Genomic DNA, 24,562 nt, shown 5'->3' on the forward strand with positions numbered 1-24,562 from the left:
CCAAACCATCACGCTGCCTTCTTCCATTTGTCGTCGAATTGCTGACATTGTCTCTTTTCTTATGTCATGAAAATAATATTTGAACCCATCAGAACCATCCAAGTTGAATCTTTTTCATCTAAAAATAGTACCCTTCTCCATTTCTTTTTCCAATGCATTCTTTCTTTTGCAAAGCGTAAACATTCTATTTTGTGTTTCGTTGTTAACGAAGGTTTCTTTTTCAATCGTAGCCTCTTAATATCTTTGCAGGATAATAAAACTCGACAAACACTTGAAATAGTGGCACTAACAATAGATTTTTCCATTATTTGCTTCGTTGTTAACTGCGAGTTGGAAGCTACGCGCAAGATTGCTCGCTTATCACGATCAGATAACGATGACGGTCGACCAGTACTTTTCTTTTTGCCATAATCTTCAACATTTTTAAAGAAATTGTGTATTACTTTACGACTTCTTCTTATTATTTTCGATATTTTTGCTACTGATAACTGTTGCTGTTTTAGTTCAAGAATTTGCTTTTTTTCAGACTCGTTTAATCTCTTTCCGCGTCCCTTACAAATTTATATAACATTGTACTATAATCTTTACTCGTTGATAGATCATGAACTACTGAGCAATTTCTAAACATATTAACAGAGTGTGTTATCATTTCGTTCTTAAAATAAAACAATTTTTTTTGTCACACACTAAACCTCATAATATTTTTAATTATTTTCAACGAACCGCATATTCTCATGCTCATAATGTTTTTATATTATACGTTACAAACGAAAAACGTTTACACGCGTCATTGAGAAATTAAAGATCGCACACCTGGGTTATCTTTTTGACGAGGAGTGTAGAAGCATTATGGTTAACATATGAAACTTCTAACAACACTCAACATAAAATCCGAATAAATATCTTTTATGATGTGCATTTCCATCATAGTCAGCCTCTTTCTTGGAGATCTACTCATACTTGATTTACAAGTATTTAATAATGATGTTAAATGTTTTTTACCATGATACATTAATAATAAAATACTGCGTATGCTCTGTTGAAGATACTTCTTATATATATATATATATATATCACATTTTTATATGGTTACTTGTGTTGCATCTTATACTTATCAGTGCATAACACAGACTGCTCTTGTTTAATAAAAGTGTTTTCATCCATACTCTTTACTTCTTTAAACGACATGTTTTTCAAATGTTATAAAAAATTATCAATATTGAGCACACTGATACTATTTCTCTCTATAATATCACCAACATTATTGACTACAAAAATATGCATACCTGATAATATAATTGACTATAGATAGTGATGATACTCATTGTCTATATCAATTATCATAAGAAAAAATCTATTTTACTTTAAATCTTTAATCATTGTTAATCCATTTCTGATTGGAAAATTGGTGGGTTGGAAGCTCTTGTTGTTTGTAAATTTTTACTTATTTCCCATTCACTCTCTGGATCAGAAGATGTATTTAACACACCCAAAATATCATCTTCTAAAGACATTTCTGATAAATTTTCTATGCTTTGTTGATCTGCATCAGTATATAGGGATTCTGTTACAGCTAAAAGATAAATATTTCACGTGTAATCTATTTATATAATATATATACAATAATCAGTATTTAAAATAACTTACTATCATTGAGGGTGTGTTGAGATAACCATGTGGGTGTATCCCATTCATCAAATTGTAATTTTGTATTATTTTCAATTTCTTCTATAGATAACATTGCATGTGAATCGGAGTCTGTAACGTCAAATATCTCTGTCACTTGCACTTTGTTATTATCATCCATGTAATAATATGCCATTACAGCTTCTTGCTCAGAAGTTACCTATATATTTAAGAAGAAAATTTACATTGTATTGATATTGATTATATATAATCATTAATAAATGTTCGTAGTTTACCTGAAGAATATTTTCAAAAGTATCATCAACAGTTGAAAGATTGGACATATTTATAACACAATTTGACGTATTACTATTATCCTCCCATGGTTGTCTGAAAGATATAAGTTAAAATAAGAAATATCATTTATTAATTAAAAAGTTTTAAAATACTATTAAGATTTATAAACTTACAATTCATTGTATTGTAATGTCAAATTTAGATTTTTCTTATTTTTATATAAATTATCAGTCTTGTCTGCTACTTCCATATCATATATGTCTAAAAAATGAGAAAGATTAATATACAAGAAAATGTTATTTTTTATAATTAGTACAAAAAATAAACAAAATTCTATTTACTTGAGCCATATTCTGTAATGTCTAACTGACATTTAATAGTCTGTGGCACTTGGTAATAGGCATTGATTTTAGGAAATAGCATACATAATTCGTTTAATAAAAATGTTCTTAATTCTAATAGGTTCCTTCGCAATTTAGGCACATTCAAAATAAACCTGAAAATAAAATAAAATATTAATTCATAGACAACTGTTATGAAACTAAGAAAGTATACGCATAGTAAAAAGAATAAGTTACAGAAGCAGAAAGTTAAGATTTTTGACATTAAATGTAAATAATTTAAATAAATAACTTAAATAACTTTTTCACAATTTAAAACATATATTATATATAAATATAAAAAATTCTATTTGCTTGAACCATGTATGTAATGTCTAATTGACATTTAATAGTCTGTGGCACTTAATACTAGACATTAAGTTTGAGAAATATCATACTTAACTGGTTTAAGAAAAATTTATATATATATACATTTATTATATTTAAAGAGATCTAAAATAATAATGCATTATATGTGAATATATGGAATGAAACTTTATAAAATTCTTATTCAAAGTAATAAGAATTCTATTTATAGTAAGTATTTTCAATTTATGTATTTTCCAATTTCATTTTTCATAATTGTATGTTCAGGTAATATATAAGACATTTTATATAGCAATACATAAGAAATGCAAAGCTTACCAAGAAGATGTCATATTATGTCTAGCACATGACATTTGTGGAGATGTATGAAGAATATTGCCAATTATATTGTATTCCAAGGTGTGACTTTCTATCTTGTTACCAATCAGACTATGACCACATGCATAATGTTAAATATGATATTATACATAATCACAATATCAAATAAATAAAAAAAATTCATTCAATCAGACAATTAGAATATGAGACAAATTAAGTTATATTTTATCAATTTGGATGATTACGGGAATTTTAATGTAAATATGATTTTAAAGTAATATTACATAAAGTGAAGTTGAAAGGTTGAAAACATAAATTTGATTCCTAATGATAACTAACCATAAAAATTAATAACCAGCATTAGTTAATAGATAGAAAAGATATGAATATACTTACTAATTTTACTACAACAACAAGTCTGTATTTATATATATTATTAATTTTTAATTTAATTATAAATCATTTTAATTACACTATTACTTTAGTAGCATGCAGTTTTAAGCAAGCAATATATCATGCATATTAGTTTCTTATTCCATTGATACACACAACTCTATCAAATTATGTAAACATTACAAATGTAATATATACATTAATTATTTTAAAAATAAAAGATTCGTCAAAAAGAAATAAACAAATGATGCAATGCATAATAATATACTTACTTTGTGAAAGTTGCATATACTACATCTGCTGGCAGTGTACATGGTAGACTAAGTAATGATAAAAGCTTTACACTTCGATGTTTAAATAACCAATTAATGAGACCTTTATTGGCAGAATCAATTGCATCTTGAAATATGGTCATAACTGTTTCAGGTAAATTAGATACTAGCGCTTCCTACAAAATATATGTGTACATTTATGTATAAAAAATATTCTTATTGTAACTTACACTGCACATATTAAAGTTATACCTGTCTATGCATTTTACATTCTAGGCATTCAGGATCATAATCCATGTTATCATCAAGAGTTTCTGAGACTACAAATGTGGACTGTACAGCTAAACATCGGGTACAATTAAGTAAATTATTGCGGTGAAGAAATCTTAATGCATCATCAAAACCTTGTTTACACATGTTTGAGAGCATCTGTAAAGGCAATTATATATTTATAATATATTTAATAATATTAATATAAAACTATATAACTGGTAATATTTATAACTAGTTATAACTAATAACTATATAACTGGTAATATTTATAACTAGTTATAACTAATAACTAATATAACTGGTTATATTTAATAATATTAAAGCGCTTTATGATATTAATGTTTAAATCTTATCTATATAATTTTGTTAATTTTTATTTCATAATATCCTTTTTATGTTATCTTATCTATGTTATTTTATTTCTTTAATATCCTCTCTATGTTACAAGTACTTCATATAAACTTACCTCTAGATTTGGTGGGAAAAGTATTCTTGCAAACCTATATATATTTTGTCTTGAAAGCTCAATACTTGTATTGGCAAGATTGACCTATTAATTATAAATGTTCATTTATTATATTTTACATACGATTTAGTAATCTATTCTTTAGTAATCTAGTAATTTAATCTTAGCAAGAACAGTTATTTATTCAATTTAAATATTTCGTAAATTATCTGAATAATCATAAGTAACTTACATGGAAAAGTTGGGAAGAAACATCTCTAGGGCAAATATCACTTTCCCCACAAAAAGGACTAATTGTAATAGTATTTTCATCAAGTGTAGGAAGATTATCACTAAAACCACCATCCATATATCTAACACCATGAAATCTTGGTGGTAAGAGACCAGAAAAAATTGGGACAAATGCACTAGCCAATAATGCCTATAAAAGAAAAGTTTCAATATTACAAACTTAAATTTATATAAATTTTTAGTTATATAAATTATATGAATTTTAACATGAATATTGTTTTACCTGCAATAAATCTTCCTTAGACGAGAATTGTGAAACAATTACATTTCTTCCGTCGTATACTCTTGTTAAGGAAACGTGAAGCTTACCGCTAACACGAATATGAGCATCATTAGGCAGATGCTGGAACAAAGATAATATTTCGTTATATATTAAAATATTAACAACAAGAGTTCATCTTAGAAATGTCTATTGCTGTATTTAATAACTTTAAAAGTGTAAATACTATATATGTTATTTTTGCAAAATTCGAATATTTATATTCATTTTAAATTATAGTTAATGATATGTACCTTCTGTAAACTTTCTAACAATATCTCCTGTACATTAAATGATGGACTAAATGGACCAAGAGTTCGTTGTCGTGCTTCACGCGCAACGCGTAATACGTTACTTGTGATCTCCCCTATAAAAAATGTGTGCTTATAATTATTATAGGGAACAACAACTAGGAATAACTTAAAGTAAATTATAGAAATAAATCTCATTAATTAAAAATTAATTATATTAAGATTTACTTGCATAAACTCCGTTTAAGTAGAAATTTCATTTAAATCGTATATAGCGATCTATGCAATCTGGTGTAGTTAAAAACAGATCATTTATTTGTCTTTTTCCATCATAAAATGGGAAAAAGCTATAAATTGTTTTGTTCAATTATAAGATAGGAAAAATAAGAAACTTTGAGTTGTTCTTGATATTTTCACTTACAGCTTCATATTTACACATTTTTTTATTTTTTTCAAAAATCCTTAGAAGCTTTTATTACATTAACTTAACATATTTTTCGAGATAAATTTAGTATATTTTTATACCTGACGTAAATAAGAAGCAAATACCACTGATGTATTTATCTTATCCCGAATTTACAATATACTTCAATTATATCAAGATTAAATTGATTGTGATATATACATATCCCTATATCACAAATATAAGTACACGCAAAATTATATCTATAGGGTGTGTTCATTTATAAGCTGTGAAAAAATATATGTATATAGGGTCAGAAAAATGAATGAATTTATATTATGAATTAACTAATATTATAAGAATATAAAATCGATATTTTTGCATATTTATTTAGCATTAATACATCAGCCAACTTATACGATTTAACGCTATGAAGCCTCATAATGAATACAGATTGTATGTAGGATTTCATAACTTCTACTATCGTTTTACATTATACTTCCATTATACAACGTTGAATCTACCTAAATTATCTTACAGTTTCAAAGTTAGACATACTTTCTACATTTATTACATGATCGCAGTTACAGTTCGTTTAAAAGTATACTATTTGATTAATGACTTAATGATTAAAAAAATGGACAAAAATATGATAAATTCTTATCCGGCAATGTTATAATTTTCACTTTTTTCACTTTTTATAAACTCATTATACTATGTCCCTTAAAATTACCATTTAAAATTGTTCATAACATTAAACATTTAATATCTCATCTAGAAATCGTGAAAATAAAGTAAACATAATTTTTATCTATGCACGAAACGTTGAGTGCAAGATAATAACTAAAAGTGAACATTTCTATTATAGGTAGATAGAATGTGATTATCATGCCAACAGATAGGATTAAAAACGACAATAAAAGATCCTTATATTAAGTTATTGCAAAAAGAGAACAGAAATATAATAGATTGAGAAAGTTCTATTCAATTCGAACTATAAAATATTTGACATTGCTGATAACTCTTCAGAGGCTACAGATAAATTATTATCAAATGTATCTTAGATCGGCAAGGGCAACACGATAAGAAAATCTTACGAAGTAAAGACCTTAAACCTATAAAATTCAGAAAAATGTCCAGTTTGAAATCTATGGTTTATTACACCAATAACGATACACCAGTATGAAAACTTTTTAAAATCATTAGGGAATAAATTTATTGCTGCTAGGGATTATAATGTCAAGCATAAATTATGGGGATTACAAACTAACACACCGCAGATAAAATGTCAGAACAAGCTATACGATTCTTATAGACCTCCCATCCAAACCAATGTACACAAACGTAACAAATCACCTATACAACAATAGCACTAATTAGGCTCAATCTAAAAAATACCTAGAAGCTAAATAAATAATAATATACCTCTAGATACCTCAAGTTGAATAGCCACCAAACCAGTAGAAAATGATAGAAATTATCTATCCTTCCCGGCTTATACATTGCAGAAAATTAAGTTTAAACGTAAATCGAAAAGTAGTTGGCAAAAACATAAAACACAGCTCAACAAAAGCAGATTAAACGCCATCATTAAAGAAGTGAAACAATTAATCCCAAATCATTGCAATATAGAGTTTCACGAATACATAATGAAATTATCACCCAATGAAGACATGAACTATTCACTCTGGAAAGCTACCAAAAAGAAAGCATCTACATGATAAATATTCAAAACACTACTAAAACAATTTACCAAATATCCTTCTTGGACAAATTGTAAAGTGCATTAGAGTTATAGAAGGATAGAAAGGAAAACGATTTATTACACGATTATAAAACCTTCTGGGAATACTAAAAAATATCCTCTGGCAATGCTGAATAGGGCCCTTAAATACTCCTATACGAAGAAAAACAAATTCTTTAAGCTGCTGATTCACAGTGTAAAGTTTGGAGCGATTTCTTACTACGAACTACCTGGTTAAAATCTCTAACATCGTAACATGAAAGAGAGATTGTGAGAGAGATCATAATATAAAAGATAGTTCGATATTTTATAACATAAATATAATTTTGCGTGATTAATGAAAATAGATGCAGCCGCATCAATTTCACGGATTCCGTGGATTAGCATTATTTTGTAAAATAGAGTGGTCAATTCTTATGTATTCATATATATATATATATGAATCATATAGTAGTCATATATATATATATATATATATATATTCATATATATAGCCTTATCTTTTATCGTATGAATTGGCATTGCCTTTCTACAAAAACAAACATTCCTTTGTTTGCTTAACATGTTTCATGGTATTGATGTTATCAATACAAGAAGGGAATAGTTTATTTTCTGACTAGGACACTTAAATCACGACGCTTTGATAATTGGCATTTTTAACGAGAGAAACTACAATAATCTTTTTAACTAAAAGATGTTATTCTTTAAAGAAAAACATTCTTTCATTCGTTTTAGAATAAATGTCTTGATTTTTCTTCATAAAAAATTTATCGAGATATATCATCGACATATCGATTATCTTAGCATAAAAAAGAACAAGAATAATAGGTCATTGTTTTTTTAAATTTCGACGCAGTTTTAGATTACCAGCCGCGTTCAATCCTCATATCAAATTACTCGTCTGTATTTGCTGATATTAATTAGACTTTAACCATTTTTTTCGCGATAACAAAAATCCTGAATAATGGAAATAATTGATATTATCGAGCTGTTTGCATACCACGCGTTTATATTTCTTACAGTTAATTTAAAAATTTCCATTTTTTCTAAACATGAATGACATGTTACAGTTTATATAACAAATATAGTAAATATGCATCTTAGAGACCATGTAGTTATATAAGTTGAATAGATGTACTAATTTTTTTCAATAATAACCTTAATACATAAATACTTAGGTACAATTACATATTATTAGACTATGGATATTTATGCAAATTCATATTTTATGAATATCGTAAAAAAAATGGGACTGAAGTACATAATTGTTTTCCTTAATAAAGATTATAATAAGTACTACGTTTTGCATATTTTACATATTTTCGTATATTCTATGTATTGTCACACCTTCAAATTTTCCATAGATGAATAAAAGTCCGCATTACATATTCATATAAGAATATTGAAAAAGTAGTATACCTATTACAAATAGTACAGAATTACAATTATTTCCTAATTTACTTTGTAGCTATACTCTTATTCTAGGTATACGAACCAATATTTCATTATTTCTCTGTATCTGAAGTGTTAAATATGTATTATGCTCTAGCTGTCGAACATGTTTCGTTTCCAGGATATGTATGTATATTGTTTTAAATGCTTCGTAGCTGCATCACTTATCGCTTATTACAAACGTATTGATGTATATTTAATATACGTGTTATGTAGTAGTTGCATTAATCTGGAAACGACCTTAAATGTGTCTTTTCGGTAGGATAACATTGTGAAAACGTTTACGTCATAGATTATACACATGATTATAGAATGCTGTCACGCATAAGTATCAGTAATAAAATTATCATACATTAAAATTACGAGCATATATATATATATAAATTGTGATTGACTTAATTAATATTCTCAATATGATCGAGTTATTTAATACTGATTCTTTAAATACATATGAATGAACATTAAATGTTACTTTAATTAAAAATCATATATTGTAATCAAAATAATATTTAATGCTTGATTGCATATATACATTACACATAAAAGATCTATATTGAGAAAATTCAAAATATGAATAAATAATTTTTTCGAAAATGTTGGATTCATTTATTAAAGAAGCATATTAACAATGGAATTTGATAAGACTGATTGCTACATGTATAGTAATAGTATACAATAATACACATACATATTTGAGTCACCGTTTCGAAACAAATACCATCTATCTTTTGCGATTTAATATTAACTTATTAATATCGAGACTGATTTGTATATGTATAACTATGTCTTTGATCTGTTATCGCTATATGTATTATAATTCCATATAGAGTGATACGGAAGTAATGACGCTAGAAAGATATCAGGTGATATTGTTAATTTGATAAATAAATATGTGATGTGTATTGAAGGAAATGAAATTTAATCAAATAACTGGTATATTTTTGAAATTAAAGATGTAAACACATAAAACGTAAACTATGTAATATGTGTGTGAACCAAATTAATCTTTCTCCATTTTAACATTGGATATTTCATATAAATCTTTCGCACATATATTAGCATTTATTGGCTAACAAGTCGAAAATCCAAATTAAGCACAAAAAATAAATTAAAAATATACAAAACGATCATAAAACGTACGGAATACCACTATGGGGAACAGCAGCAATGAGCCATATAAGCAAAATAGAGACTATGCAAACTAAAATTCTTAGAACAATAGTAAACACCCCATGGTACGTTAGAAACGAGGATATTCGGAAAGACCTGGGAATGCCAAAGGTCAAGGAGGAGATTAGCAGATGAGTAAGAAGGTAAAGAGAAAGATTAGCAACGCACCCGAACCGACTGGCAGCGGAAACGATCAACACATCAAGCATAGAAAGAAGACTAAAAAGGAAACACCCAACAGATCTCATAAAGGATATAATCTAATAAACACGAAGGTGGTACCCCCGCTACCCCGCTGGGGGTAGCCACCCACATGATAATCAAACAGCCAAAAAATTCTACCAAATGTCCAAATTGGACAAATTGTGAATGTAAACAACTAAATAAAAAAGAAGAAATATATTAGCATTTTATGTATATTACGTATATGTCACAAGACGTATAATGTTTTAATGACTCTATATGTAAAACATATTTGTACCCGTATCGTCTATAAAAAATGTTCCACGTAATACATACTTATTCCAAAACATTTCCAAAAGATATATAAAATTATAATACATTTTATTCGTACCATGTTTGTTGTTCTTATTATTTAAAATGTTTTAACAACTATGTAATACTAATCGTAAATATTTAACTATGCGTTATCAGTTATTTATTATTATTACGAAATATTATGTATTACGAAAGCATCGGATTTCTAGTTGGCCATGGTACTGTACTACAAGATAGGATGTAAACACAACAGTGAATTTATAAGCGGATATATATGTATATACGAAACGATTAAGAATTTTCGCAGTCTATATATTCTGTGCGTTTACATATTTATTCCCCATTTATATTAAAAATCTTCAGAGAGTACTTTTTAACAACATTTATATAGTTTTTCAAACGATTATTTTGATATTTATCACCAATTATAAATCTTCATCTTATAAATTTTTTGAGTAAATTTTTTGAGAAATTTATTGCAATGTTTTGATTAAAAGATTAAATGAAATTACTTTTATATTCCAGCTTAAAAATATTTGATAAAATATTTTACCATTGTGAGATTTACTAAAATAAAAAATACTTCTCTTTTACACAAAGTGATAAGTTTTTATTACAATAAAAAATTTTCAGTAATGCGCAATAACTAATGCCAATATGCCTGTTATAATTGCTTCCATTATATTGTATATTTATTCTCAGGCTTACTACAAAGAAAAGCATTTGATAAGTGTTCTTGTTACTACTTCCCATTTGCTTATTCTATGCTTGACCTAATTATGAGATTCATTTCCAACATTACCAAGTTCATACAGCTTCTATCAATAATTTTGAAATTTTATAAACAATAGGAAATGTAATATAGAGACAAGCAGAAGTGAAATAAATTATATTTAGCTGCATATAGTGAAATAGGGATTTTGAGATTTTAAAATATAATTACAATAATTACGTTTTATAAATTTTATATCATTTATTCACATAAGTAAAAAGAAAATCATTTATATGGTCTATATAACAAATTAATGATGCTTGAAAAATGTTAAAATTTATAATCGTTATTTAAGATTTATTTAGGAAATATAAAAACTGATGAAAGTCAATTTTGACAGCTATATTTTTTACATTAACAGCACATGAACATAACCTTAAGTATATATTGAGTTGCAATATCGTCATATTTTATATTAAAGGAGTGAATAAAGATATTTACGGTTTAATTACAGCGTGAAATCACCGGAGCCACCGGGACAATTTGTTTAACATGCGCGCAATGGATACAAAACGTAAGATCGTGTAATATCAGAAAGTCAATAAATCGAACCATAACATTGAAAAAAACTAATTATTTAAGATACTATATATCTGGTAGATATATATAAACAAAGGAGTTCACTTACCGAGGGGTAAATCACAAAGAAGACAACAAGCAGCGATAGCACCAGCCGATGCACCACTAATCTTATCCAAAAGTAAATGTGGAGCGTATTTCTTAAAGCACACTGCTACACCAACATGGTAAATACCAAGGAAACCGCAACCAGCAAACGATAAATTCATTTCGGAATTCTCTTATACTTTATGTCGTTTATTGTTAATTCGTTTAGATCGATTGTCAAGAATAATCATATGATAAATAAAAAATACTGATTCCCTTTCTTCGGCACTATGAACATCGCACATAAAGAAAGACAGTATGAACGACGTACTTCGCACGACGTCCGCGTTTCAACTATTAGTAGTCCTTTGCAGCAGCAACAATAGTCTCCCGAAACTCTTGAGTCTAATCTTGAATACGATTGAAAAAAAAAATACATGATGTTACAAACAGCCAGAGAGATAATACACATTTGATGACGTACGGTTTGTAAATACTTGCCAAGTTTCTGATTGGTCGATTTTAATCACATCCCAATGGTGTGGTGATAGCCCCGCCCACTCAGCGTTCTTAAACTCATTCAATGTGTAATACATATTTCTACAGGTGCACGTGTTTTCCCAACAATATGATTGTCTTAAAATGCGTTCATGCTCATTTAATAAATAATGTTTGACAAATCGTATTATGATTATTTAATGTAAGTAAAATTTACTGAAATGACAATTAATGTCCTTTTTTATATAAAATATTCTTTCTTATATATTTTTTTAAATATTGCATTTATGTTAAGCAATTATTAGCAATTTTTCGATTTTTACGTATAAATATAGAATTTAATTGACAAAAATAGAATTTTTATTTGTATTAATCTAATGAATATAATAAATAATTGATCTGAATAAAGTCCATGGTACAAGAGAATATTATAAGAATATTATAAGAATTTATTATAAGAATATTATAATAATATATTATAATAATATAACAATACTAATTTAATATATAGATATAATAATATAAGAAATATTATAATATGAGAGAATGTATTGGGTTGGCAACTAAGTGATTGCGGATTTTGTCAATACCACCCAATGGCAAATAGTTGCCAGCCCAATATTTCTTATTAACAGTTAAATGACTTATGGAATTTTATGTTATGAAACTGTAAAATCATAATCAGATACTTCCTAGTTTGTTTTGGTAATCAATGAAAAATATAGATTTGAAAATGATTATTATCAAAGAGGATATTTCTCTCACGAATGCTATTAATTAATGTATGTATTAAACAAATGGTGTTACTAGATTTATATTTAAGTTAATTTTAGTATTATTTAAAAATAAATAGTCAAAATATTATAAATAAAATTTTATTTTATCTTGTACTTGGTTAAATTGTAATTGGTCTTGTAATTGGTCAACCATTTAGACTTCATTTAGGATTGGTTCGTTTTGTAAATAACAGTTGATTATGAATTGATACGGTTTTTAAGCATTTTCTATTTTGCGTAAGAAAGTTATACTTTATATTATGAATTATATTGATTTCATAAATATAGCATTTTTAATGTAAACGCTTCTTAAATTACGGCTTAATTGTACATTATCTTGAAAATTAAGTTTAACCTTGAATTTACTTGGCATACCATATATGTTTCCTATTTTGTTTCTTGAAAATTTATGTTTGATAAAAAATGCTTGGTGTATTTTATCATAGCTTTTTATATATTAAATAAGATACTTTATAAAAATAAATTTCAAAATTAATACCAATTATTTGATATTTAAAAACCATATAAATTTTAACTAACTGTTAAAAATTACAATATAGATTTTAAAACAAACTACGTATTACAAAGGAAGAAGACATTAATAGTACATGAAATTTTCCGATTAGAAAAAAAAGAGAGAGGAGAAAAGACAAGAGAAATTGCATACCGAATTATAAATATCACATTAAATTTAAGCAGTTCCAGTTTCAGTGTATGTTTTTTGACATTTTCGTATGTGACATATAACGATATAACCAATAAATGACTATATGACTTAAAATAATTTAAGAGAAAAACAAAGTTGAATACAATGGATGAAAACGTACAAACATTACATGGGATTCATGGAAATTCCAATGTATCAAATGAAATAATTTATCATGCAGTATACATACCTGAAGAAAACATTGATTCTTCAATAGAGAACAGTATTAAAGGTAAATATATAAAAATAAAGAGTTATCTTGTTATTTTTTTATAATCTTGCAACTATTATTTGAATGAAGTAAATAATTTACATTTAATTATTATAGAAAATATTCGAGTTTATCAAGACAAAGCAGAAGCTTTAAAAGTAATTAAAGAATTTAAAACTGGTCGTCTGAAATCATTTAAAAAAAGATCAGAAGCTGAAGAGTATGCTCAAACTGGCTTTGAAAAATCAAATTATGTGAATAGTACCTTAATAAATGCAACTGTACCTGTAGTAGAAGAAAAATCAAATAATTTTAAAGCTCCACGATCTCAAGATCTGATATGTTTTAAAAAATTAATTAAAGATGGAGATTTATATGCTGTAAAAACTACAGTATGGGGAAATCCGCGTTACTTAATTGGTAGTGGAGATACACCTGCAATTCTGCAAGTAAGTTTATAATTTATAATCATGTTTAAGAAAGGTATAAATTATCTAATATGCATATATAATGCTATATTTTTTCATTATTACTTATTATAGGAAGGATGCCGTTATAATGCATTACATATTGCAGTTAGGGCAGACAGACCTGATATGTGTGAGTTAATATTAAACACTGTTGGAAACACAGACTTCATAAAGTTACTTTATGGTGATGAATGCAAGAGTTATGTGGATCGTGCACAAATTATGTTAGATTTATATTTAAACACACCTGACAAGGGATTAAATGAAACTCCATTACACTTTGCAGTCAAATTTGGTTTAAAAAATGTAGTTCGAATTCTTGTTTCATATCCATGTTGTATAAAGACATTACCAAATAAATATAAACAACTACCAATAGATGTACGTAATAAAATATTTAAAACTTTTCTATTATTGCTTTTGATTTATAATCTTTGTTATTTTCTATATATTTTTGTAATTACCACTATAATATATGTTAATTTAGTTTGTGTTAATATTACAGATAATTTGTACTAGAACATGTCAAGAAGATGAAGGATTAAAAAAAGAAATACGTTTGCTACTAGAAGATCAGTATTATGTACCTGTATTAAGATCAGATGATAATACATTACAACCTGTGATTGGGGAACCTTTCTCTCCTACTAATCTTTTGGTATGTTACAATATTTCAATTTATATCGTATGTCTATAATATTTTATGTGGATAACATTTTTGTAGAGTTTAAATACCGATCCAATTAGTCCACGTTTAGAAGTACGTGCGTTTGCTGGACCAATGACAAAATCTCGGGCATTAGAATTTAGAAAAAAGTGGAAAACGCCACCGCGTCTTCGTATGACTCCTATTAAAAAAACTGATGATGAATCTAATGCTATAGATAGTCCCACTAATAATTTAGCTTTAAGATTACAAGATGTAGAAAAGGGACTTGAACGAGTTGGAAGGTATATTTCATAGTAAATTTTAAGATTTATCATAATCATTAAAGATTAAAAAAGAGAATTGCAACCCAATTTAATTTTTAGAGACTTGGCAGAAGAGTACCAAGTATCATGGAAGGAATATTGGCTATTTTTAAACGATTTTGCAGATTTTCGTACTAAGGAAGGTTTAATAAAACTTGAAAAATATTTAGAACATAAATTTCAGAATCAGTTACTTCATCATAACCAGGTACAACAAATATTCATTGAATTTTTAACACTGTTACGTCGGGCGACACTCTACCTAGACCAGGCCATACACCGCCTGGTCAATAGTCTTAAGGACCCATCATAAATCTCAGTAATTTGCCAGCTAAGGTCCTTCAGATCGAACAAATATCTTTGTTTCTAAATCATTTTCTGTAGATTATTGTCTAGCAAATTACTGAGATTTATAATGGGTCTTTAAGACGCAATAAGGATGAGCAGACATCTGGTTCCCATCTGGCCCGCGGTGTATGGCCTGGTCTAGGTTTTTTTTTTTATTTATTTACATTTTACAATTTGTCCAGTAGGACATTTGGTAAAATATTATAACTTAGTGGTATAATAATATAACATGTGGATGGCTACCCCCAGTGGGATGCCATCTTCGAATTTGATTGATTTATTTCTTTAGTGTGGTGAGTGTTTGTATGTTAGGTTATGTCCTTTGTGAGATCTGTTGGGTGTTTCCTTTTTAATCTTCTTTTTATGTTTGATGCGCCGACCGTTTCCGCTGCCAGCCAGTTCGGGTACGTTGCTATTCTTTCTCTGTACTTTCTTGCACATCTGTTAATCTCCTCCTTGACCGTTGGTATTCCCAGGTCTTTCTGAATGTCCTCGTTTCTAACGTACCATGGTGCGTTTGCTATTGTTCTGAGTATTTTAGATTGCATTGCCTCTATTTTGGTTATATGGCTCATTGCTGCTGTTCCCCATAGTGCTATTCCGTATGTCCAGATTGGTTTTATGACCATTTTATATATTTGGTCTAGGTAGAGTATCGCCCGATGTAACAAACATTCATTAAAAATTATTATACTTCTTACATAATTTTTTCACAGACATCAAATGAGAACCTAATTAATTCAAACGAAAATTTACAAACGAAATCGCAAATTGATGAAATAAATTACTTATATAATAAATTACAATCATGGTCATTGCTTACATCAAATGGTGAAGAACAAAATAATGTAGGTAAGTCTAGAATGCTTTATAATCAAAATTCATATTAAAGTATGCAATAAAAAGTATCTATAAATATGACGTTTTATTTTTTTCTTTAGATGAACTGGAATTTTTTACACCGCCATCATCACCAAAATTAACGGTAGATAATTCAGATGATGAAATGCAAAATGCAGAGGAAGGACATGGGACATTTCTAGAAGGGTAAAATATCACATGAAAATAAATATTTTTTTAGCAAAATAACTATTTTATATAAACACATTATAATTGCTATACATATATATTTCCGTTATTTATTATTTTATAGACCAGTGCCAACAAAGTTAGATCATGCTGTTTATAATGCAGTATCAACATCACTTAATTCCATTACATATCCAAACATATATCGTTGGCAACATGACATGCAACTTGCTATGAAGCGTGATTTACATAGGTATCGATCTTTTATCTTTCTATACTTGTAAGAAGTAACTAATATTATATTTTTTACAATAATATAATACAAATTATAATTTGTTATTTTTCTAATTACATAGGTATTAATTATTAATACAATCTAATTTGTTGTTATTTTCAGAAAAAATAGCATAAGGGGAATTAGAAGAAAATTGATTATGAATTTTTAGATATGTGAGATATCAAGATGTTAAACGATGTAAAAACTAAAACTATAAAAAATTTTTATATTACACACAATAAGAGTTATTTGTTAAATAACATTAATATACTTCAAAACTTATTTTAAGTGTACTAAAAAGCGATATATTTTCATAAAATTTTATATATGATTAAAATAATTTATGAAAATTTTATATATTGTTTTGTAAACTACCATTTATCGTTAAATTTATATATGTAAGGGCGTTATTATGTATATCTTTATATATAACGACATTAGTAATTACGTTACACATTTAATTTTTTAAATTTAATATTTATGCACGTACTTGCTATCAGTAATCTTTATTCACAATAATATTACATTTTTTCTTAACAGACCATATATGATCTTTCTTTCAAATGATATTATTATAACTTGCATACACTTTTCTTTTGTTTCATAATATATTTATACATACATATGTGAGTGTATGTGTGTATATATATATGCATATATCTATAATCCATACCAAATTATTAATTTAATCAAAGACTGACTGGAGCTGGTGGAGTTTGCTTCAATTGCAAAATAATTGAACGCATTCGAGAAACATCTTTTGAAGTGCGGGAAGATTTGGGATTAAAGTCGCAAAGTTTTGCAATGCGTTCCCATTCAGTTCCTGGTTCCACTTCATCAGCTTCTGCTACGAATTGTTTTTCTGCGTTCCTAGAGATAAATCCATTATATTACATAAGTTACAACGTATAAAAATTGAAATGCGACAATACTTGAACATTAAATGCACTAATGACATTGCAGTATATGTATTGAATAATTTTATTTTCGTTTCTTACATATAATGTGTGCAGCGACGCAAACTCGAAATTTTTTCTGTAATTTTTATTCACATGAAAATATGCTTTTTGTTTCTTGTTTTCGTTTCTGATAAAATGTATCACGAAAGTTATAATCTACGTAACGAAAATTGATACAAATATTTCATATAATTCTATCTATGAAATTGAAAATCGTAAATAAAGAGGAAACGTTTATATTTTTGTATCCGTTCTTAGATAAACAAGTTAGATAACTTTACCATACTTTAAATTATCATAAGAGATATGGTAATTTGATGTTATATAATGTATACATACAATATAGAAATGAATAATTCCTATAGTATTTATACGTTTGAAACATTTTAATATATTTGATAATGAAATTGTTAAAATTTAATTGTTGTAACATTTATGTCAAAATATAACGATATAAAAATTATAAAATATTATAATGTTTTAACATGTATCTTTATGATAATTTCTAATGTAATTAAAGTCAATAAATGTGTGGCTTACATATGATATGATTTGAAACAATGAGATCTCAAGTATAATTGCATCAAGCACAAAATATACGAATTATTACAAAAAAGCAGCTAACATATATGAAAATATTTCCGATACCATTCTGCAAGTTGCTTTATAAAGTGAATAAGCAAGCTATATTATACAGCAATGCAATGCAATTATACATGCAAAAAAATATAGTATAACTTACTTGGCAGATTCCCTAAGAAGCAGAATGAAAATAATATAATTGTATGTAGTACATATTTTAAATAAAATATTTATAATTTTATACAGAATAAGACTTTTAATTGCATCTACAGATATGCGATTAAAAGTTATATTTATAAAAAACATATTGAAAATATATAAAATAAAACAAAATTAAATAAATTAAAAGAGAGGGAGGAATGGCAATTTTAAATATTACCTGTTTGTAGTTTTTGTTTTACTAATAGCTTCTGCATGATGTTTATACCATTCTTCTAATTCTCTTCTTGCAGCTTCTTTCCATTCTTCCTTTTTCTTCTCTTCTTCTGCATCTAAATAAATTACATATAACAATAATTAAATATTAAAATTATGAATGTTATATAATGGAATCTAGCTAAAAGAAGATATTTACCTTTTTCTTCTAGTCTAGTTTTTTGTTCTTCTCTCCATTTTCGTATTTTTTCAGGTTCTTCCTTTACAGGTGGAGGCTTGGGAGCAGTTTCTAAAAATATTTTTAAAAATATAACATCCCATAATAAGTTATAAATGATTTAATAAAAAAGCAATAAAATATGGTTTACCTATTACTGGAGGTGCTTGTGTTTCAGGTTGTCCAATTGCATCTATTATTTCAAAACTACCTTCAGCATCACCACCTGGGCCAACTTAAATTTTTAAAGTTTGGGATAATTAATTAGAATTACCCAAATAAAAATATATTTGTAATTTATAGTGATTTGTTTCATTATGTGTATATTAATATACAGTATAAAAATGAAACATTTTGTCGATATTAAATCAAATATTACAAAAGACAATAAAATGATAACTTTTCTTCTACTTATACATATATTGAATTTAACTACCATCTATATTAGATGCCATTGTAGGAGCAGACATAGCAACTGGTGGAATTTCATTTTCAAGCCCTGCCAACTGATCCTGTTCCCTTGCTACAAATTCTGCCACTGGATCTACTTCTTGCTCATTGACAAAGTTGTCACCAAATGCCATATCCATTTTGTCTAATAAGAATATCAAACAAATTGACAAACTTTGTATTAATATTTTTAAATATAAAAAAAACCCTATGAATATAAACTTTTATTTTATACAAAATTCTCATACATTTATTGTTTAACATTCAGTCAATCAATTTTATAAGAGACAAATATATATTACTGTTACTATTATATTAACTACTTATTATTATATTAACATTTTTCACTTTCATTTTATTTTAATACATTAACTTTCAAATCAATATAATATATATTACTCATTTTATAGGTTAAATTAAAATCCTATAAATAAATTTGTTTATCCATTAAAAAACATAAGTAAAAGTAACCTAAAAGCATGTATTTATTCATTTAAGATATGATTAAATTGTATAAAATCGAAAATATTGAGTATAATATGCGAAATAAAATGAGAATATTTATTTAATGATAAACGTAAGAAAATGTTGAATCAAATATTATACCTCAATAATATTATGGAATGTGTAATTTTTATCTCGGGAAACTCCCACAGTCTTTTCGTTTGATTTCTATTAAATATCAACTGCAAATTGTCAACGTCAATACTAGTTTAGAGCACAACGCACACATGCGCACAATTAAATATAATGGCTAAGCAAGAGAAATCAGTACTACCAACATCAATAATATGAAGAGAATATCTTTAAGAATACTCAAATGTTTTATGTATTTAAAAAAACACATGTCATAATATGTGAAATTAATAACATTGTTTATTTTATGAATAATATTAGTAATAACCTAATTCTTCTTGTCATAGCATATGAAAAAAAATATTCTACTAAAACACCTATTTCAAAGTTTCTTGTTTAAATTTGTCTAAACGTTTTAACATTGAATATTGCTATTTAACTATTAACTTCCTGCTTAATTTGTTTTCAAAGTTTGTAATTCAAAGTATGTATCATAACAATTTGATTTCGTCATGTCTTTTTAAAAACATTACACAATTATCGTATGAGATGTATCTTTATATATATCGTAAATATTATAATTAAAACATTCAATATTATAATCGAAATACAACAAAAAAACAAAATTATGTGTATATCCCTTTTTAATATGAACATTATAGACACGCATAGTGTATCAAACACTTGAATACTTTTGTTTTGCTCAGAGATCATGCATAAAATATGATATATATTTTTAATATTTAACGAAAGTATCCATATGAACATTCGTATAATGTATGTTTTAAAATGAAAATTTATCTGTAAATGTACGTGAATGTATAAACAGAAATGTCTTTAAAATAGCATGATCTATGAAATGTATGTACAATAGAAAGTGATTAATAACATTACTTTTGTTGGTTACACCATAAAAGATCGTAAATAAATAGCTATGTCAGAATCCTAAAAATAAACGAATGTTGTAATCATTTTAATACATAAACGCGTTTCCATCACAATGATGTATATTTTTAGTACAATGTGAATAATAAATACAGTTATTGTTTCTTACACTTCCTATTATTTTATGACAGATCACTGGCAACAAAATTTAGATATCATGTATGTAGAGCAAGTGTTCTGTTAACAATCGTCTAAAAAATGCATATAAAAATACAAATTCCTAAATAACATAATTTAGAGCTTCATTCGTTAATATAATGACGGAGCTCTAAAAACAGTTATTAAAATTTACCTACAACCTATAAAACGTATAGGTGGTGGTGGGATATGAAAAATAAAGTCAATATGCTTGTCTAGGCTAAACATAGTGACCATATGTTAATAGAAGTAACTCGTTCATTTCATTTGTGAAAGAATAGCTCAGTCTTGCCCTAATCCCCTCCTTGTCTTTCAAAACACGGGATTTACAACGGGAGGTTCGTTATCTCCAAATATGTATAGATTTTTAGATTTTTCTATTTCTGTGTAATGCCTATTAGGCATTTTCTTCTTCATCTTCAGAGCTCAGTGTAACATTATCAATACATCGTGGTAATAATAATGCTACATGTCCATATCTAAATAAAAATATATTAGACATAATGATAAAATCATTGATTTAAAGGATAAAAAGAAAAGAACTACTTTGAATATTAAATATCTAAACTTACTTGCTGCTTTTGTATTTTTCTTGGATGGCTTGTTGTAGAATATTTAATGCATTGCAAAAGGTTTTGTTCAAACACAAAATGCATTCTTTAAGATCCTTTAAGCTATACCCTGACGATAATTCTAACTCATGTGGCCACATCTCTTCTAACAATGTATGCCGTGCAAGTGCAATTGCAGATGCAGCTAAATGACTAGGTAAAAATTGGAGATATGGATCTCCCTCAAGCATTGATAATTCACAGAGATACTATAAAATTTTGTATGAAAATTAACATATATTGAGAACACAATGAGGAAATATATGTAATGTATTTACCATTGCTAAAAATTTAATTTTTTCAGAAAGGTTATTACTAATACAATATTCCATAAGGAAGGTAAGTGGTGTTGGAACAGTTAGATCAAAAGATAAAACCCTCAATATTAAATGCTCCATACGTAATACTTGTTTTTTCGTATATGTGTCATCTGTGATATATACAAATTCGCCTACATCAGGTGGATAAATCTCTTCGTATTTTCTAAATTATTAGTATAATATTATTTTTTGAAAAACTAAAGACTAGATATAATTAATTAAATAGATATATAAATAAGTGAAACTTACGCAGCAATAAACATAGCTGCTGTACCTACAAGTTGTAATTTTGCTCTTACAACGCTCATGTATGATAAAAAGCGATCTATATATGAAACAGCTAAATAAAGTGTTTCTGTCTGTAACCGATACTCTTCGGCAACTTCTACGAGCCAATCCACTAATATCGATCTCATTGAATATGTTATATCAGGTTGTTTCTTCATATAGCCTGGTTTTGGTCTATGCTGTGTCTAAAATAAAATATTTTATCAAAACAATATGTTAATATCTATTAATTACTCTAAATTTAGAAAAAAATTTTAGGTAAATACATACTTCTGCAGCACGTAAATAATTATATATATCAGCTCTATATTCATCTACATCAAAAAAATTCATTCTCAATTCTTTAATAGACTTTCTTCGTTTTTGATGGTTTTTCTTTGAGGAAGACAAATAAGAAATTGATTTTTCTAAAGACATTGGACTGCCTTGTGAAAAAATGACATCATTTTCTTTCTTTTTATTTATATCTTCAATAGCATTATAAAATGTTGGTAAATTTGAGACAGTCATAGGATTCACTTCTAACCTTGGCTTCTCTCTTTCTGGTTTCACATCTTCCTTCTCTTTTATTTCTTTCTTATCCTTTGTGTCTCTAAGTGCAACAGAAGTTTCTTCTTCTAACTTATCTTCATAGATTTTAAATGTAACTTCCTCCTTTTTCTCATCATAAATTTTAAAAGGTTCAAACTGTGTAGGTATAACAGCTTTTGTTTTTGGATACTTTTCATCCTTGTATATTTCCTACACAAAGTCAAACGAATATAATTACATATTTCACTATTAACATTGATAATAAATGATTTTAAGGTCATAAAAATGTTGTACAGCTTCAAAAATCACTTTCTACAGTTTGATTAATGTGTACTATAAAAATAATAAATATCGAGTTTTCCAGTGTAGAAAAACGCGGGAGGAAAGATTACGAAATGTATACATACTGGTTTCGTATTACGATTACAATTATTGTGAAGAACACCTAAAACTGCACGTTTTGTTGGCTGCAATGTTTGACTTTGAAGAGGCACGGAAATATTTTCTTTGCCGCGACGAACATCGCTAATTCGATTTTCTTGATCCTCGTGTACTCGAATCGTGGCCATTATTTAGTTCCAATTTTACACCAAATCTTTTATATATAACTCGATTCTTCTCCTTTTCTAAATTATTATTACTTTTTAAACACTATGCATGCCCACTTCTTGTTACAATTAAGAGTATTTACCGTCCATACATGGCAGATAAAATTTCGAAGCTCTAAGCAACCCAACAAACTTCAGTTGCCGTTTGATTTCAAACAAACGTAACTTCAACAGCTGGCGATACGTTAAAAGCGTTGCTCAAATAGACCAATGAGAAGAGCATGTCTCTTATAAATTGGAAATACACCAATCAGATAAATAACGTGTTAACTTGCGCCTTTAAAATTATCCTTGCTTATAGGCGGATATACACATTAATGTGCGATAAAAAAACTTTTTTGAATATAAAAATTTGTTATCTATACACATTTTTAAACGTATGAATTATCCTTAAATTTCTTAAGGCTTAGTTTCATCATATAATATAGCTATTTCAAGTGAATGTAGATAACTAAATGTAAAAGCCATACTTTAATGATTGATATTTGCATTTATTATCGTATTATGTAAAAAAGGAGATATAGTTTTTTATATAATTTATTTATAATGTATTTTAATTGATTGGCTAAAAATTGAATTGGTTAAAAAGTTGTACTGCTAAGAAAATTATTTAAATTGAAAAATGAAAATGGCAAAATTATTATATAGAAAAATGAAATAAATTATATGTATCGTATTTTTTCTAAATTCAATAATATATAAATTATAAGTTAATTATGAAATAAGTATTATATGTTTATTTTTCTTCTAGTATAGTATAGATACTATTTACACTGAAAATGACAGTATAAAATAAGGAAATATAATCCTATTGAGAAGGGAATGTAAAAATAAGGAAATAATTGGTAAAATAATCAGCTAGCAAAATAAGTATTAA

At 26.9% G+C, this 24,562-nt stretch overlaps 4 protein-coding genes across 6 annotated transcripts; 1 reads left to right on the plus strand and 3 right to left on the minus strand.

Moving 5' to 3' along the window:
• Nucleotides 1-1,057: 1,057 nt before the first annotated feature.
• LOC117213842 (1-acylglycerol-3-phosphate O-acyltransferase Pnpla3) lies at nt 1,058-12,297 on the minus strand. Of its 2 annotated transcripts, XM_033459540.1 has the most exons (13): nt 11,821-12,297; nt 5,157-5,269; nt 4,867-4,986; nt 4,585-4,773; nt 4,353-4,436; nt 3,866-4,042; nt 3,614-3,789; nt 2,949-3,059; nt 2,265-2,419; nt 2,097-2,184; nt 1,923-2,016; nt 1,648-1,846; nt 1,058-1,573 (listed from the first exon to the last, which is right to left on the minus strand). In XM_033459540.1, the coding sequence occupies exons 1-13, from the start codon at nt 11,978-11,980 to the stop codon at nt 1,383-1,385; spliced, it is 1,857 nt and encodes a 618-aa protein (XP_033315431.1). In that variant the 5' UTR covers nt 11,981-12,297; the 3' UTR covers nt 1,058-1,382. The 2 variants fall into 2 exon arrangements, with proteins under 2 accessions (XP_033315431.1, XP_033315433.1); XM_033459542.1 differs by lacking the exon at nt 2,949-3,059 and having other exon boundaries at nt 11,821-12,294.
• Nucleotides 12,298-13,436: 1,139 nt separating this feature from the next.
• Nucleotides 13,437-17,440, plus strand: LOC117213843 (ankyrin repeat and LEM domain-containing protein 2). Its single transcript, XM_033459543.1, has 10 exons — nt 13,437-14,010; nt 14,107-14,438; nt 14,532-14,840; nt 14,965-15,117; nt 15,184-15,410; nt 15,492-15,639; nt 16,496-16,631; nt 16,721-16,826; nt 16,933-17,061; nt 17,206-17,440. Exons 1-10 carry the CDS (start codon nt 13,884-13,886, stop codon nt 17,252-17,254), a joined length of 1,716 nt encoding a protein of 571 aa, XP_033315434.1. The 5' UTR covers nt 13,437-13,883; the 3' UTR covers nt 17,255-17,440.
• Nucleotides 17,441-17,572: 132 nt separating this feature from the next.
• LOC117213845 (clathrin light chain) lies at nt 17,573-20,432 on the minus strand. Of its 2 annotated transcripts, XM_033459545.1 has the most exons (7): nt 20,275-20,431; nt 19,655-19,813; nt 19,370-19,453; nt 19,201-19,290; nt 19,006-19,117; nt 18,787-18,798; nt 17,573-17,955 (listed from the first exon to the last, which is right to left on the minus strand). In XM_033459545.1, exons 2-7 carry the CDS (start codon nt 19,806-19,808, stop codon nt 17,775-17,777), a joined length of 633 nt encoding a protein of 210 aa, XP_033315436.1. In that variant the 5' UTR covers nt 19,809-19,813; nt 20,275-20,431; the 3' UTR covers nt 17,573-17,774. The 2 variants fall into 2 exon arrangements, with proteins under 2 accessions (XP_033315436.1, XP_033315437.1); XM_033459546.1 differs by lacking the exon at nt 18,787-18,798 and having other exon boundaries at nt 20,275-20,432.
• A 1,279-nt stretch (nt 20,433-21,711) lies between these two features.
• On the minus strand, nt 21,712-23,876 carry LOC117213844 (cyclin-A2). Its single transcript, XM_033459544.1, has 6 exons — nt 23,485-23,876; nt 22,817-23,287; nt 22,508-22,731; nt 22,217-22,421; nt 21,900-22,147; nt 21,712-21,806 (listed from the first exon to the last, which is right to left on the minus strand). The coding sequence occupies exons 1-6, from the start codon at nt 23,644-23,646 to the stop codon at nt 21,725-21,727; spliced, it is 1,392 nt and encodes a 463-aa protein (XP_033315435.1). The 5' UTR covers nt 23,647-23,876; the 3' UTR covers nt 21,712-21,724.
• Nucleotides 23,877-24,562: the final 686 nt, after the last annotated feature.

The sequence above is a fragment of the Bombus bifarius genome, unplaced genomic scaffold (assembly GCF_011952205.1).
Source record: "Bombus bifarius isolate JDL3187 unplaced genomic scaffold, Bbif_JDL3187 scf7180000009125, whole genome shotgun sequence".
Lineage (NCBI taxonomy): Eukaryota > Metazoa > Arthropoda > Insecta > Hymenoptera > Apidae > Bombus > Bombus bifarius.

What these genes read in the sequence shown, in the direction of transcription:
- LOC117213842 (XM_033459540.1), bottom strand. Translation starts at nt 11,980, where the DNA reads ATGAATTTATCGTTTGCTGGTTGCGGTTTCCTTGGTATTTACCATGTT. An exon ending in TGTTAGAAAGTTTACAGAAG is followed by an intron (nt 4,987 to 5,156) that starts GTACATATCATT and finishes TCTTTGTTCCAG; the next exon opens with CATCTGCCTAATGATGCTCA. An exon ending in CATTACAGAATATGGCTCAA is followed by an intron (nt 2,185 to 2,264) that starts GTAAATAGAATT and finishes CTCATTTTTTAG; the next exon opens with ACATATATGATATGGAAGTA.
- LOC117213843 (XM_033459543.1), top strand. Translation starts at nt 13,884, where the DNA reads ATGGATGAAAACGTACAAACATTACATGGGATTCATGGAAATTCCAAT. An exon ending in ATACACCTGCAATTCTGCAA is followed by an intron (nt 14,439 to 14,531) that starts GTAAGTTTATAA and finishes TACTTATTATAG; the next exon opens with GAAGGATGCCGTTATAATGC. An exon ending in TCTCTCCTACTAATCTTTTG is followed by an intron (nt 15,118 to 15,183) that starts GTATGTTACAAT and finishes ACATTTTTGTAG; the next exon opens with AGTTTAAATACCGATCCAAT.
- LOC117213845 (XM_033459545.1), bottom strand. Translation starts at nt 19,808, where the DNA reads ATGGATATGGCATTTGGTGACAACTTTGTCAATGAGCAAGAAGTAGAT. An exon ending in AATGGCATCTAATATAGATG is followed by an intron (nt 19,454 to 19,654) that starts GTAGTTAAATTC and finishes TAAAAATTTAAG; the next exon opens with TTGGCCCAGGTGGTGATGCT. An exon ending in ACAAGCACCTCCAGTAATAG is followed by an intron (nt 19,291 to 19,369) that starts GTAAACCATATT and finishes AAATATTTTTAG; the next exon opens with AAACTGCTCCCAAGCCTCCA.
- LOC117213844 (XM_033459544.1), bottom strand. Translation starts at nt 23,646, where the DNA reads ATGGCCACGATTCGAGTACACGAGGATCAAGAAAATCGAATTAGCGAT. An exon ending in GTAATCGTAATACGAAACCA is followed by an intron (nt 23,288 to 23,484) that starts GTATGTATACAT and finishes GACTTTGTGTAG; the next exon opens with GAAATATACAAGGATGAAAA. An exon ending in ATTATTTACGTGCTGCAGAA is followed by an intron (nt 22,732 to 22,816) that starts GTATGTATTTAC and finishes ATTTTATTTTAG; the next exon opens with ACACAGCATAGACCAAAACC.